The 16925-nt window shown below is 45.0% G+C and overlaps 1 protein-coding gene across 1 annotated transcript in view; it reads right to left on the reverse strand.

Moving 5' to 3' along the window:
* The window catches only part of LOC137866332 (inactive phospholipase C-like protein 2), a 41919-nt gene that overhangs the window by 15297 nt on the left and 9697 nt on the right, over positions 1 to 16925 (reverse strand). The window contains exons 3-5 of the mRNA XM_068702148.1: positions 7302 to 9785; positions 5909 to 6112; positions 1911 to 1986 (exon numbers count right to left, since the gene is read on the reverse strand). Coding sequence (XP_068558249.1) covers positions 1911 to 1986; positions 5909 to 6112; positions 7302 to 9785 — 2764 coding nt within the window. The remainder of the gene's footprint in view (positions 1 to 1910; positions 1987 to 5908; positions 6113 to 7301; positions 9786 to 16925) is intronic.

The raw sequence follows: 16925 nt of genomic DNA on the forward strand, positions 1-16925 counted from the left end.
TCTGCTGTGTCCTAGTTTGCAGTTACTGGCTGTTGAATTGTCTCCAGCTGATAATCATATATATATATATATATATATATATATATATATATATATATATATATATATATATATATATATATATATATATATATATATATAACGTGAACGAATCATATATACTGGAGCTTTGAGACCACAAAGCTTCTGTGGAGGCTTTTGGGGAAGACAAGATAAAGAAAGAGGTTTGGTCTAATTGAGCATTTCATTTGATGACTGAATGATTCACTCGGACGAGGAACGCATCAATCAGGACGAGGACTCGCTGCGCAGCACAACAGGAGAGGTACGTCACAACAACCTGCTGCCATGCCAAAAAAAAACAAAAAACGCACAACTCATTTAACGAAACCGCCGTCGGTCTTCAAACGCAACTTTACGGCTAATGAAACGAGTGAGTGATGGCGTAGGAAAAGATCCCGACGACGTCCGGTGCACCTCTCCTCCGGGTTGAAAGAGTGACTTATATAAGCCTTATGGAAGATGAGCAACGCGGGCAACGCAACAGTTGACAAAGCGCTGAGCCAACACATTTCATACTGCAGATGTGTGAACTGCTGGAGGTCTTTAAAAGCAGAAGAAGGACGATTGCTGTCAAAGGCTGTACGGATGAACAGGGCGGGACTAAAGACGCGGCTCACTCTTTTCATACATGAGCAACATTAAAAAGGAAAAGTGCCAACAGTCGAATGTGATCGCTGAGCCCAGATGTGAGCAGAGGCTTCGGGGGGGGAGACATGCAGTGGTGCTGAGCATCACACAAAGATCTTTGTGTGATGCTCAGCACCACTGCATGTTCCCCCCCCCCCCCCCCCCCCCCCCCAAAGCCACTGGCTGGTAATTGTTAAGGGCTGGAAGGTGGTCAAACTGAAAACCAGCACGAAGCCTTTGATCACCCCATTGGTTAGAAGACACACAGTCCCGCCTCCGCTCTGATGTGCCACGACAATAGAAATTGAATATTTTATAAGTCTCTTTCCATCTGGAAAGCAATAAAGCTGAGCCGCGGTAACGACGGTCCGCTCTCACTCAGCTCCTCCAGCAGGCTTTCTCAGTGATTAATTAGCCTTTAATGCTACTTAGATGGAATTCATGGCCAGGCAGCGCTGCGTTTATACACAGCACATTAATGTCAACAATTTTTTATTTCTTTCTCATTAAAAGGTTTTTACCCATATGTCTGCAACGCTTGTTACATTACAGGAGAATTGTCACGGAATAAAGACGGACCTCTTACAGATTAAAAAAAAAAACACAGCTGTTCATCTTTTTCAGCGTATTATGACAATATTTTCCCTCTTGAGATATAGATATATATATATATATATATATATATATATATATATATATTCTCGCAATCCGGCAGAGGTTCGCTGCCGAGCCGCCGATCAAACTGTGCTTCCCGGAAAAAGCGGAGTTGCTGTGACCGCATCAAGTCATTCTGTGACAGCAGGCTAGAAAACCAGGACTGCAGGAACACATTAGAGACACATAAGAGAGTCTTAGTGTTCAGCATCTGGTGGAGAAGAACTGCCAGCTTGGCTCGCTTTGATGTCGTCCAGTTCACTCATCTCTCTGAACCCCCGGACCAAACCTTGTAATCAGAACACTGGTGTGAGCTGAACGGCCTCTGTCTGAACCACAGCTTTTTTTAAAAAAAAAACAGGGGGAAGCGGTGACTGGATCACGCACTTGAATCCGATTTAAATGGTAATTCCGCATAATGCAAACGAGGAGACGTATAATCAGGCCAATCAAATTTCCCATTGAGTGATCCGCGTTGTGTGGCTTCAGAGAGACGGCCGGGCCGTCGGGCCAGCGTTCAGAACTCTTAACGGTGTCAGGAAACCTTTCATCTGACCGTCCCTTACCTGCTTTTTGGGTTTGCAGAATTCTCTCATACACCCCGTCGTAGCTCTCCAGCAGAGTCTTGCTGGTTTGGATCACCTGCAAAAAAAAAAAGGGAGACAAAATATCTTCCGTTTATATTTGGCTCTATTTTCCAACATCAGAAAAGCTGGCGTCCCACAGTAAAGCAGGAGGCGGCCTCCGTCTGGTGGCCGGGTATTTCTATCTAGGGAGGGCTCCTAAAAACAAGCTGTTATTACGGGCACCGTCGGTGGGCGTGGGCGCCGAATAGCATTCTTGAACGCCAGAAATAGAGGGAAGGAGACACGAGCAATTAGGGGGCGTTTATTAAAAGTTTTCCTCTCCCTCAAACGGGAACAGTGTCTCGTCCTCCGGAGATGTACATTTTAGTCCTGGTACACGGTTTTAAACACATCTCTTTAAAAAAAAAAAAAAAAAAGGGCAAGGAATCAAGGTAATCTAATTATGACGAGAGTAAACTGTAAGCGAGCGGACCGCTGCCGTGTTATCTGTGAAATTGCAGCTGTGAAAGAAGCAAAGTTTATCTTCCCGGAGGTGTGTGTGTTGCGCTCGCCCTTAATTGAGCGAGCGCAACACACACACACACACACACACACACACACACACACACACACACACACACACACACACACACACACACACTCCGGTGACCTGCCGACTGTTAAATGTCTCACCGTGGCCAGACTCAAAGGCTTTGGGGATTTCATTTGCATATTGAATGCCAACAAACCAGCGCGATGCGGACGTTTGCTTCCTTACACGAGGACGGCGGGGTTAACGACGCACATGTAGCCGGTCACAGATAAGAGGTAAAGAAGCACCGAGCGAACTAGGCGCTTATCGTAAACATCTGGATCTTTCTCCTTCGTATATAACTTAGCAGTAGCTTAATTGATTCGTCTGACATAGATGATGCACGTGCCCCAGAACGTTGCTCTGGATCGCTGTAATTGACTCGTACGTTCACTCGTACGCTCCCCTAAGTGACTTCAGCGAACGCCGCGGCGTCGTGTCACAAAGCCAAGGCCGCCTGGCGCTCCGAAAAGGGAAGGACAAACTGTTTTTAATTCTGTGATCGATATCCTGTGATCGATCTCTGGAGCAAGCCAGCTCTGTGGCCGGCCAGCGAGAGGAGAGAGAGAGAGAGAGAGAGAGAGAGAGAGTGGGAGAGGGGGTTGTTAAAAAGGTGAAGTTTGGTGATTTTCTATATTTTTCTTATTGACAAATCCCATAAAAAGACCAAAAAAAAACCCAACAATAGCGTGAGTACCGCCCGTGCATTCAAAGCCTGATGAACCTCCATTGTTATGCAAAAACTATTAAAAACAATAAATGAGCCGTGCTGTTGCACTGCGTGACATGTTCCTTCATTACTATGAACATGGACACTGTAGTTTATTTTGAGTCAAAGCCACACGCACGCACGCACACACACACACACACACACACACACACACACACACACACACACACACACACACATGGAAACACATGCCCCAGTTACTCCTGTTTGAAAGCGTACAGTGCATGGCTGTTAAAAGGAATTACTGAGCCGATTTTGAAAAGGGATATTATATATTTGTGACCCATTTTTTAAAAAAAAATTTAAAGATTGATGTAGGGGTTAGATTAGTGGGAACCGAAAGGCTTGAGGCTGAGAGCTACAGACCGGGTCGGGGTTGGTTTTGGTCTTTTTTCGTTGGATTAGTTGACAGTAAGAAACATCTAGCATAACAATACAGCGTGATTACACAAGAGCCCCCCCCCCCGATACCGTGCACTGCGCCGGGAACAGATACGGTTTCAAGTGAATCACCGGGTCTCACTGAACGCAGTCACGACTAAGTGATTGTGGCTGCTTTGTGTCACTCGGCAGCTGCGGTCGCGGCTCTCGGCGCTGTCGCACACGCTGTGATTAGCTCCCTGATGGGAGGGGAAATTACCGTCTTGGTGGCAGAGACGCCGTCTCGAATGTATTTAAAGGCACATTACGAGGGGAGTGGGTGGACTCGGGTCCCATTTGCACACTAAAGGCCACCTCTTGTAAGTGCTCTGTTTAGTTCGATTACTATCATTATTATTATTATTACCTGTATTTAACAAAGACACAAATGCTGGTTTATTTTTAAGGGGATGTTATCTTAGCAATGGGGACAGTAATTATAAATAAAAAAAGCTATCGAAGATATGCACGCAAATGATAACATATAGCTCATATTTATGCATAGTTCTAATATGTTCAACAGAAAAAAAATGATATTGGCTTCCTGTTAGACGAAACAATGACTAAAACACGGGCTTTGTGTTCTCCTCGGTTCAGTGCTTCAGAGATGTGTGCATTCCCAACTCATCTCCATTTCCTATAAGTTCATTTGTTGTGAACAGAAACTGAAATCAGAGCACATTACGGAAGACCACACGCTGGTATCGCGCCGACTCTCTCTCTCCGCTCGCTTTTTACCCAGCGCACAAATGGGCAAAGACTGAGACCCAGATTCTATTTTTGCCAATTAAGGAAAGCGAACGCCTGGTTACTCCCGGTGGTGGATTTTGACACGGCGCCTGTATTTCTAATTGGACTGATCCGTACATTATTTACATCTCTTTAAGTTTGCCTCTCCTCTTTTCATGTATGCCCTTTGTGTTCGTCGGCTCCCCTTCAGCCGCGCACCTTGACTGCTCTCCGTCTCCTCCCCGGCGCTCTGCTGACGACCAAAGCCGGCAGCTTCGCTCCACTTAAGCCCTCGCTCTTAATTTATTCGATTTCGGTCCCCAAACACCCGTCATTTTCTCCTTTCTTCCCTCCAATTCAATTTCCCTGGCCATCTTTCCATCAGGCCCAATTAACTAGCCCTCTACTCCGGAGTCTGAATCCAGCAGCAGGGGGGCGGGGGAGGGGGAAGGGGGGGGGGGGGGGGGGTCACCTTAATCTGTCTGAGACGTTTCAGCTTCATCCCCCCTTTTTTCAGATGTTCATCTCCGAGTCCCAGGGGATGAAGCGCGCCATAAAAGAAAAAAAAAATAACACGGTCGGATGCAGCGAACACTTTAAGTCTCTTTTAAGTGTCGCTAACGTCGCTGCACAGTTAGCGTTAGCTCTGGAGCGCTCGGCTGTGTTTTTGTGAGTGGAGGTCCGTCTGCTGTGAGATATATATATATATATATATATATATATATATATATATATATATATATATATATATATATATATATATATATATATATATATATATATATATATATATATATAACGTGAACGATCGTCAGCGATATTCCCCCGGGGACTGTTGCAGTAGCGTGGCTCTGCTCTGTGGTCACAAACCGCATTGGATGTTTGCCAGGAAGTTGGTGTGGTGATTTGTTACTTGGATGGGGCTGTATCCTGTTAAATAGGTCAATTAGTTCGGTTGTACTGTTCAGTAACTAGTGTCAAAAACCGGCAAAAAGCAAAAAGATTCATTTTAAGATCGTGGATCGTCAATCCTGCCTGATGTGATATTATTATTTTATATGTGACTGCTTTTTGCAGAGGGTTTCTGCCTTGGTCCTGTAACAATGATGGAAAGTTGACTCGCTCGCGGTGCGTTGAGAATCGATGGAACAGAACAGGATGTGTTCAGGGTAATGGCGTCGTCTGGGAATAGCCTCAATGGCATGTTGCATAACTTGTGAGCATTGATTTTATTACCTAACAGAGCTCCAGCCACGTTACCTAACCGTCTCTTCTGCATGGCCCCATTACGTCCAGTAAAGACAATGCATTGATTTGATGGGAGTCAAAAGCTTGTTTGCCTGCCAAGATTTTTTTTTGATTTTTTATTAATGGACGGATGCATATATAGCAGGAACTGATTTTGACAAGTTACGCACGTGTCTCTCTCTTCTTTTTTAGTCATGGTCATGTATTCGATCCAGCTGTTTGCATCGCATGTGCCTCCAGGTGTTCATACCGTGCTAATAAAGCGACTTCCTGACTCACCGTGTCGTAGGTGGTGACGACTTTCTTGAGGACCTCCGGGAGCAGGCCCTGGGGCTCCAAGTTGGGGTACTGGTCCGCGAGGTTGAACAGCAAAAGGGGGCTGCTCTCGGGTCCGGTCAGTCGAGGGGAAAGGGCCAAGATGCACTGCTTCAGGTTAGCCACCGCTGAAAGGCCGCACAGCTCTTTAAAGGACACGATGGCATTCTGCGGAGAGGAGACAGACATCACAGCTGGGCTTGCTTGCTACTTGGTTTGTACCGGCAATCCAAGCAGAACACATAATACTCACTTGTAAGAGACTTAGAAGTATGAAAAATGTCTTTTCATGTTGCTAAAAATCTGGCATTGTTATGCTTTAAACATAAAACCACAAAACCACCCCCCCCCCCCAGAGCAGTCAGAGGAAGTGGCTGAGAACTCACTCATTACCTGTGAGAACTTTCATTTTGTCACTCGCTAGCTTCTCACAAACACTCAATCCGTGTTGGACTGACATCAGTATCACACGGAAATGGAACAAACACACACACACACACACACACACACACACACACACACACACACACACAAATCCTAACCTTCCTGTGAAAGCCCAAATATAACCCCTACATAAACAACCGGAGGAACAAGCCGTGACAGGACGGCCAAGATGTGTCACAGTCTCAAGGCCACTGGCTTATTATCGCACTGCAATACAAACAGGCCTACCAAAATAAATCCTAATACAATGGCTGAAGAAACACAACATGTGAGTGGTTGTTATGCTCCAGTACAGCGTTTCTCATGAGATGTCTTCAGTCAATCGACCGCAAATGAATGCGATCACGAGAAGAGAAAATGACACAGTTTTCGTGATCCTTGTGGTGGCAAAGCCTGGTCAATATCAGAGAGGGAAAAAAAAAAAAGAAGAAGCTTTGAGATGACACTGGATAAGTCTTGATTGGGAGCCATTCAAATGGCAAGAGGTTTGATTACCATATGTTAACAGCCTGCTAAAGGCCACGCTCATCATACAAACGTACAAAAAAAAATCAACCATTAAAACAGGGATCTCATGACGACGTTTCCCAACTTTTTCCCCCAGCATTATCCTTTGACTGTTGCACAACACATCAAATCAAATCGGATTCAGTCGCGCCTCGTGGTTTTGCGTTTCTCTTTCCAGAGCGGAAAGAGAAACGCTCAACATCCTTTGTAGTAGATCTGGTTTTAATCTATACTTGACTTGGGGGTTACAACTTCCTCAGTCTACCCTTTCACAGAAAAAACATTCCCATGCTGGAAGATGGAAGGAAAAAAGCCATGATGATATTGTTGGCTCAGTGCTGCAGCACATCAGAGGACACTGGTGAACAGAATACGCATTTATTGGGGTTTGATTGAAATTGCTTACCTGCATGTTTTCTCTGAGATCTGTTGCCTCCCTCAGTGGCAGCATGGCTGTTTTGAAGACGTCATCCACAGCCTTGATCAACAGCACTCTCATGCTGGCGTACTCTCGGCTCCTCTTGCCCTTTCGTACGGACAGTCCCCTTTTGTGTGGTTTTCCGCCTCCTCTTCGATTGGTTATGGCCACGTGAACAAACAGCAAGGTGTGCGGCAGAACCTCCCCCGTCAGCGATTGCAGCGGTACGTGTCGAAAACCCGGCTGGAGACACTCGAAGGGGATCGTATACTGGCCGATGAATTCATCGCCAATGTAGTCATCGTCTAGCACCACGAAGCGCACCACTGCGAGCTCGGGGAGGTTTATCTGGAACTCGAAGCTCTCGTCAAACAGAGGGTTGTCCCCATTCTGGTTGACCGTTTTAGTCCTTTGTTCAGCGCAGTCGGCAGGAATGCCGTGTATTTCCACGTAGACGTAGGGGTCGACCACGTCTCCTTTGGCACCGGAGCCTTTGGGTTTGGGGAAGTTCTGTCCACTGATGATCTTGATGTGCAAGAGCTGTGGAGAAACACCAGGCACCGAATCTTTAGTGTTGGCGCTGAAATATGACACGTGCTCCCTCATGATGGCCGGACGCAGCACGTAGCCGCAGTTCCCGTTCTGACGGAACCAGCCGATGTTTAAATCCATCATCAGGCCGGGAGTCTGGTAGTTCATCGCCACGATCTGGCAACCGCACTTCCAGAAGTCTTGTGGATTCATGTTGCTGGAGTCGATCCGCATGGGGCTAGGGTAAACCCGCGCAAGGTACTTCTTGTTGTAGTTGACAAAGTCTCCCGGGAAGTCGCTGGCGCAGCGACTGGCAAAGACCTCGTTGAAAGAGCAAAGCTCCCATTGCTTCTGGCTCTGGAAGGATGCTGGGAAATCTTTGAACTCCACAGACTTGCACAAGGTCACCAGATCGGAGAGGTCCTTCGACAGCTGGAATTTTTTGGGCGCCACCGTCTGTTGCTCCGCAGACTCGATGCTCATCCGCTGAGACATTTCGGCCCCCTCGTCCTCGTCGGTCACCTCGCCCTCCGAAGCGGTGCAGTTCGTGCTCAGTTTCTTACCCTTCAGCAGGATCTTTCCCTTCAGCTCTAAGGGAGAGGGCAGGTAACAGTCCTCGGGTTTTGGAGGATCCATGTGGATCTTGTCTCCGAGGATCTTCTTTAGGTGCTGAAACATGACTCTCTGCTGCTTTAAGGAGCAATGGTTTTCTAAACACAGCAGCAGCGGAAACTCGGACGCAACGAAGGCATACTTGTTGAGGACATCGATGACGCTGCGAAACACTATCTGCGACGTCATCGTGTGACCGGTGTAAATGACAGGTTCGTTGTCGGGCCCGTCCCAAACATCCAGCTCCACGCTGCGGCAGCCCATCTTGAGGGCGCGGATATACCCCGTGACATCGGAGGGACCTCTGAACTGATCCTCTATCAGATATGTGTTGTGGGATGCGTTGATGTAATAGTGGGACAGGGGCTGGGTCATGTCTTGGCAAACTGTTTTCTGCTCAGGGTCAAATATATGGCACTCTGGAGACATGAGATAGTTGGTGAACCCATCTAGAGAAAGCCAACCCTTAAGCTGGCCCTCTTTGGACGGTTCATATTTCTGAATGACTTCTAAGCTGGTGTCTTCGCTGACTTGTGCCATACCCTGCTCTGCCTCCAGAAAGATCATTAAGTCCTTGGTGTTCAGAAATTCTTTGTTGCTGGAGAACTGAACAAAGAGAAAATAAATTTCTGGTCTGGTGCAAAGATCATGAAAGACCTCAATGAACTCATCTTTCGCCACATCGGACCCTGCTTTGTCCTTGGCTTTGTGAAGCTCTTTGAACTTCAGTTCCATTTTCACATTTTTAAGTCCGGGGTTCAACTTCTTGACTAGCTGCACAGCAGCACATATCGTTATTCTTCTGCTGTTGCTGCAGTCGGCCTCGTCGAAAAGTTCGCCAAGCCAAGATGAGCGCATGTTGTTCTGACTGCTTTCTATCATATTCAAGGTGTGTTTCCCATAGGAGATCAGGTACCTCAGCCCCGTCACCCAAATGTTGGCCACGTCTGCCGTGTTCGCCACCAAGTCCAGGGACTCGTAGTTCTCCCCAAAGATGACTGAGAAGGCACAGTCCTCCGATATCTGATCGTAGCTCCCGTTAGTTCTAAAAGTGTCCGTGTTTTTGCCCGTCCGCACCTCCTTGATGGATTTCACATCGATTTTGGCCTTTTCCGATTCCTTCTTCGTGGGCTCCCATCTCAAAGACTGCATGTCGGCATCCAGGAGAAAGTAGCGGTGGTAGATGCGGGAATTGGATCGCACTTTCTTCAGCTCGGAGCCGTCCACCATTGCGCCGATGCAGTCGCTCGCACTGCTGATTTTCTTCTCTGTGGGCATGCTGCTGAATGACACGGTCTTCTTTCTCTCTTTACGCTGTCTTGAGGCATCCTGCAGAGAAACAGAGCAGAGAGCATGAATTCAAAACCGCTCCGTAGATACGTAACGATCAAGTAAAAAGAGAAAATAACCGTAAAAGTATAGAGGCATGCTTTTCTTGCGAGGTTGAAGACTTTTTTTTCTCATTGTTGCTTTTATTGTTGTTATTTGCAATCGTTCACATCATTCCTTCAACTAACCTCTAGCCCGGATACCACAACGGTTCCTTTTTTTTTTTAACCCAATTTGTGCACATGGAATAAAATCTGAATTCAGGCATTCCCCTTTTGGCCTCCGGCGAAAAAGACCTTTTTCACCCCAATATCTTAAATGTCTTTATAGTAGGATTCAGGTTTCACTTTTCAGCATTAAAAGACAAAGTAGATCTTGAGCTTGCATAACAATACAGCAACAGAACTCAACACGCTGTCTGCTCTGATATACTGTTTGGATGTATTGTTTCTTCCTTCCTGGTCTGAACATTTGCTGAAGTGAATCACAGCAGCAACTTCGCCGGGTGACTTAAGGTACCTGTCACTGTCCATCATGGAGGTACAACAGGAAGTCTCCCTCAGGAGAGTATCGCCCACACACGAATCCAGTCGTCAACAGCAGCCACATTTCTGACATTTTCAAAGAATCCTCCGCTGCTGCTGCTGCTGCTGCTGCTGCTGCAGCAGCACAAGGACATCGTTTTATATTTTGGATTCTTCCAACTCATTTCACAAAATTTGGCATCAACCTCTAACCTCTGTTAATCATTATGTGGCAGCTTAACGGTACCACTTTCTACAAAAGCAATGCATCATTCTGTCAACTATGTGATGCTGCCAAGTTAAGATTTTGTTCTAGGACAAACCTTGATCTTTTTTTTGCTTTGGGGTTTAATGAAATGCACAAAACCTTCACAGTACTGAGAGAACCAGTGCTGATGAGCATCACTGTGCGAAGGAACGATGGGCGAAGTCCCAACATGTGATATCCGATAGCAGGAATGACTGATGCGTCTATATCTACATGCCTATAAATGCATGTAGCGGCTTTCACACATCCTCCACGTGACGTCGTCCTCCGTTCACGAACTGTTCAGCTGACAATACTAATATCAAGACGTGTGAGAACTCAGACAAAGGTGTCAACTTAGCCGTCGTCTGTCACAGGACCGGCTTTTTTTAGTTTTGTAAATTTTGAAGCGGCTTCATCACAATCACTTTTGTTTGGCTCTCTCGTCTGGCTCATCGGTCGCCGTTAGACACACAGGGTTCGGATATAGAATAATAAAACTGAGTGGACCGAATTAGACGGAGGCTTAAACAAAGTTCCTCCTCGACATGGAAAAACATCTCAAATACAATCAAAGTGAAACAACAAACAAAAAACACGGTCAGTGGGCAATTCTGAAATTACAGAAGGCAACATAATATTACGTAATGACTTTCCAAAATTAATTAATCATAAATCCCATCTGTGTGTTGAGAGTATTGCAAAAAAAAAAAAAGCGACAGACCGGCACATTTACTCTGATTGGTTGAATCTTTCACCTCATGTAGACATAATATTCACATTCTTCTGACACAGTCCGCTGCGTAAAGGGAGTTCATTATACTAAATGGGAGCTTAGAACCTAAATGCATGACTGCAAATAATCCTTATGATCTGGGTCAAGAATGTGAACTTACAGCCACAGCTTACTGACAGATTGCGTCCGCTTCCTGCTGTACAGCCAGGGTCCGCCACGCAAAGCATTCTCCTCAGGATTTCCTCTCCGCTTCCTTTACCTAAAACTAGAAAACAATACTGCCCACACCCATCCCTGTCTTAGCGTGAGTTATTATACCCTGAGGACACTTGTTTCTTATGCAACAGTCCGGGGCTTCCCCCCCCCCCCCGTCTCTGGTGGAAGTCAGATGGAGTGTTTTTCTTTTGCAATTGAGTATATAGTTTTCTATGTCCTTAAATGGTTCTTCAAATGTCGAGATCTGCAACATCAGATTGCCTATTTATAGCTCGAACAGATATAGCTTTATCCGGTGCATATTGTCCTAGACATAAATATCGCTTATCTCCGTTTCTCTGAGTCTAACTACGCGACCTACAAAGTGAGCTGCGGCCAAGATGGTTTGAGCACCAGCTTCAAAAGAAGCAACACCCGAAAAGACCAAGTATAGTCGGCAGCGACGCCTCCAACGAGACCGCTGTCTTCCCTTCACGGTTACTGTGCTTTTACACGACTGACGGGCTTTGAAGGGTTTACGGACCTGTACCGGCGATCATCGAGTCGCCGGTACAGTTTGATTGGTAGTCGGGCTGCAACGGGGTCAGTACATTTCCAGACATGTCACAAGGGGACGTTAAGCATTGCTAGGTCTTCTAGGCATGTTTTGGGTTAGAAATACGCCCAATTCAAGGGTGAATTGTTACCTTGGGTAGCATTTCAGCAGCACACTCTTTCGCCAGCATCCCATTAAAGAGGAATTCGGTAAAATGACAAGCATGCACAGTGCATTGTCTCGTCGCATGTGCAGCCCACAACAACGCACTGAGCCAAAGGACTACAGAGGACTGCAGGTCAGTGCTCAGTTTATTTCTTGTTCAACACTATCACGTGGGATGTGGCTCGATTGAGCACGCTCACTGCAGTTTCAGTGAATCTGTTTCCATTCGTTCTTCTCTGTAAAACGTTTCTTTTATGAATGAATTGCTCACTTTGAGTGTGCACAGAGCCTATATTGTCAGCTCAAATGTTAAAAGCTCCTTTCCCCATTTTCTTTACTTGCTAGCTTTCTAATTCACCACATGACATATTTCCCATTGTATGTATTTGACAGATTAACAGATTTAATTGGCAAATTAATGATGTATATGTGCTTATGATATAGTAAAAAAAAAATAGTTTTTATCTAGATATGACAAGGTTAATACAGTCTAGGAGCAAATAACCCTTATATTTTCATTTTATTCCTGTTATTTCCCACAAAAATCTCGTACATTTTCATTTATTCCCCAGGAATGCGAGCGCCTTAAATATTCACGGAACGTTGCGAGTCTAATTGCGAGTTAATACAATTTCACAGAGCAGTGTTTGTTATAAAAAAGTGTGGCGTGAAAAGTCCATTTCATAAGCCAGAAGCTACAGCACCAGCAGAGTCAATACCCACTTGATGTGTCACCATCATTTCGTGTTAACAAGTCACTCAAGAGACACCGGAGCGGTTTTCGGTGGTAAACATCCCGAACACACGCCGCCGTGCGATGCTGTTACTCATTCCTTCTTTGAAACTCTAGCTTTTTTTTTTTTTTTTTTTTGTTATGTGCTGTCGGGGGAATCAAGGTTAAAGTCATCTCTCACATTTGAGAGAAATTCTTCTTGCACAACTGTGGCGCAACCACCGTGCTCATTATCCATTACAGAGTGTATTTTCTCACTTTAGCTACAGTATGTGCAGAGAACCCCTGGTACGAGAAAAAGGACACTGGATGTTTTCAAAAGGTATTTCATAACAAAGAGATAATCGTCCCATGAGGGGATGTTGTATTCATGCCTTTACGTACCGTTCGTGTATATATGCTCGGTGTTTGAGAGAGCGAAGGAGACAGAGGGTGAGTCAGAGAGAGGCGAAAACCCAGGTAGAGACGACGAAACAAGCAAGTAAGACAGAGTCTATCTGCTCACTGATCCCGTAGGAATCTGAATCCCCTCATGGACTGAATCCAGCATTTTCTCTGGCTCAGTGAGCGCTTATGAACTGTCTGTACGACAGAGAACACGGCGGGGGGGGGGGGGACCGCTACTCTCCGCTCTGTAGACAACAAGCAATGGGAATCACATTGCGGCATGAATAAACTTTCAGCTCGCAATCATCTAAATCTATTCAATGAGGAGAATTTACCAGACCGGTACAAACGTGGCCCTATTTTAAACATTAAAAAAAAAAAACCCATCTCTTTCAATCCTACTGGCACTAATAGTGTTGAACACCATGAATTATTTAGTCATATTTATGCTTACATGCAACATCCATGTAATAAAACTACCCGCTACATCCTGCTCAGAGCAGGAGTGAGAGTCTTTGGGATTCATCCTGTCCCGCGGCGCAAAATAAACACTCGGTCCGGATATCGAGAGTCAGATGCTGAATCTTTTTTTTTTTTTTTTTCGAACTCTGGATTAGACCCAAGACTGCATTAAAGTCTCCTCCTCTGCCGAACCGAACAACAGCGCGGTTACCTAGCTCATGCGTATCCCACGGCCAGCAGTGGGGTGTGGGGCTTTTTTTAGGACTAAAGAGTAGAAAAAAAAAAAAAAAAAAAGGCTTACGAGGACGGTCGGGGGTTCTTATGCAGCAGCAATCCTTTAAAAATGTATTTCAGAGTGAGTTCAACACCATTATACCGTCATTTCTCAATTTCTACATCTCACGTTTCTTATTTTCGTGTACATCTGTGGCTTTAATTTAGCAATGAGACAAAGACTCAGACGCCTACAAAGTTATAGGCAATCCAAGAAGAGGAGTTTGCATTAAAACCCGATACACACAGACACATGTAGCATTAGAAGTGCTGACACTTAACTCCGTGAGTGTTGGCTGTCTACCATGTGAGGACGGGGCCTCTTTACAGTAACTTCCGAAGTCTGGAATCCTGTCTTATCTCAGTGTTAGGGCGACGTTTAGAATGTTTCCTATCGTTGAAACTTTAAAGTTAAGACAGCGCCAGCAAGTAGGATGCATATCTGTAACGAGACCCCCGGACTAACTTCTAGTCTGGTCTAGTTATTTTCTCTCCATTCAGTATATCATAGTCCGCATATACTTGTGTGCAAATAAAGTCCAAAACATATCAAATCATGTGATCTTAAAACAGAGTTGGTGTTTTTTTGGTATAGCATGATAAATGAACTGAAATACATTCTTCTTTAATGCTAAACGAGGCTAATGCATTATTCAGTATTGTTGTTTTTTGTACAGCATGACATGCTTAAATCAAATGTGTTCCTCTCCGGGTTAGACTAAGGATTACAATGTTGAGTCATAGCTCTATGCCATGTAGTGTGTTAAGATTTGTTCAGATATATTAATATGTATATATTAGAGATCTGTCGCAGCGCTACTCATTTCTCTCAAGTTGCATCATCAGATAAACAAAGACACCACCTGTGTTCAACAGGCGGAGGAGGCTTTGGATGAAAACAGATGTGTGTGTGTGTGTGTGTGTGTGTGCGTGTGTGTGTGTGTGTGTGTGTGCGCGACAGAGAGGGTAATGCGGTGACAGGAAGAGAGCTTTTGGAGGAACAACAAAAAACTAGAACAAAATGAGTCACGCGGAAAACCCAACTGGTGACGGTAAAGAGGAGGAAATACATGTTTTGAAAGCCGGCTCAGATGAAAATGTGCGGTTAGAAAACAAGGGTCAACTTCAGTTGTGAAAACTTAAAAAAAAAAAAAAAAAAAAAGAAAAAAAAGAAGAAGGTGATGACAGTCAGTTTGTGCACACTGTCACCATGGTTGCCCCACAACAAATACCGAAAAACCCCCCTTTGTTTTGATGCCTTGAGACCTCTAGAGGATTTTTAAGTTTAATATGTAAATGTGAAAATACTTCCAATCAAGACCAAAGAACAATAGGACCTGTGCATAACACGCGAGGCATGGATTCAACATTCAATTAAAAAAAAAACCCGATCTATTCCAGTAAGGAGCTTGTCGTTTCGTTTAAATTAGCGTTCGGAGACTTTTCGCCCTCTCGCTGAAACCCCACAGGAGCGTGAAGCTGGTGAAGGCCCAGCTGCTTCTGCTCTGTACCATATGCTGTCGGCTGTTGGTCAACTCGGCCGTGAAGAATTTGAACACCCTGGGACTCAAATATGAATGAAAGTAAGACGTCTATCTTTGGATCGTCGCGGTTGTGACGATCATGTCATCGGTTGAACGCAAGCGGACACCAGAAGAAGGACCTGGATTTAGGATCACCTCGGCTTTCGACTTTCTATCACTTTGGATTGTCGACCGTTCTTTCATTCTTTTATTTAATACCAATATTATCGTGTACTGCTGTTATATCATTATGTATTTTTATAGCCGATAAATTGGTGCAATTCTAGTTTTTTTATGTACTTCGCTACAAAAAAAATTAAATTGACGTTTAAGAGAAATAATAAGTTTGATGATATGTTCCTTCTTCCCTGTACTGACTTGCGCTGGTGGCTCAGCGGACAAAGCAAAGACTGAAGGAGAAAGGCGACAGGCCCGTCTTCAGCCTCTCTTCCGTCTGAACCCTACTAGACGTGTTTCCATTCACCTTAAAGAGTCAAAAGAGTTTGTTTTTGTTGAGTTAACAATCCGTTAGATATGGTTTGGTCAGAGCTATGGATAGTAAAGCGTCCATCTGCACGCTACATCTAAGCCTTCCATACCTTCAGTGCATAATAAAATATACAGGTTATGAAGGTAATTAGTCACCATTAACGGCAACAAAAAAAAAAAATCCATGTGGTTCATCCTAGTTCTGTTGCATAACACTGGATAAGAGACGACAACACGCAACACAAGTACATAAAGAGTTAAAAGAGACAACGACGTCACGCAAAGGTGTTGCCCAGCGGTAACTCAAAGCTAACCAAAGACTTCACTGACAGCGCCAACACACGTCGAACATCATCCAACATTAACCTGCAAAGAAGACGATGAAGTTCAGAGTTCATCGTTCGCCACCGTCTTCCCTCTGAGATGTGATCCGTGGAGCCGTTCCAGGATTTACATCAGCAGTTTTTAGCTCTGCGGCTCCAGGCCTTTGGGGAAGAGAAGCTCTCATGTTCTCAAATATTAATTGAGCCATTAAACACAGTTACAATAAGTTCATTTGTTCATTCGGCGATATTAATAGGAACCGTTGGACAAGTGTCGGTGCTTCGTTAAGTTGCAGAACATCCCTACGCCTAAAAAAAGTTTACGTTTCACGTTATTGTGACGACACGCAAACGGGTCGCTTCTACTCGATCCTCGCGACATTAGTCACGTGTCCTTTAAATGCTGGATAGGGTTAGAGGACAAAAGACAGCGTAGAGTAATTAGTCCCAGCTGCCGAAAAGGAGGATTGACTGTTACTAACGAGCAGCTGATTCATTAAAGCCTGTGAACGTCACCAGTGACCTCT

Source organism: Cebidichthys violaceus, unplaced genomic scaffold (assembly GCF_023349555.1).
Source record: "Cebidichthys violaceus isolate CVI_PGR_0920_01 unplaced genomic scaffold, fCebVio1.0.p SCAF_81, whole genome shotgun sequence".
NCBI lineage: Eukaryota > Metazoa > Chordata > Actinopteri > Perciformes > Stichaeidae > Cebidichthys > Cebidichthys violaceus.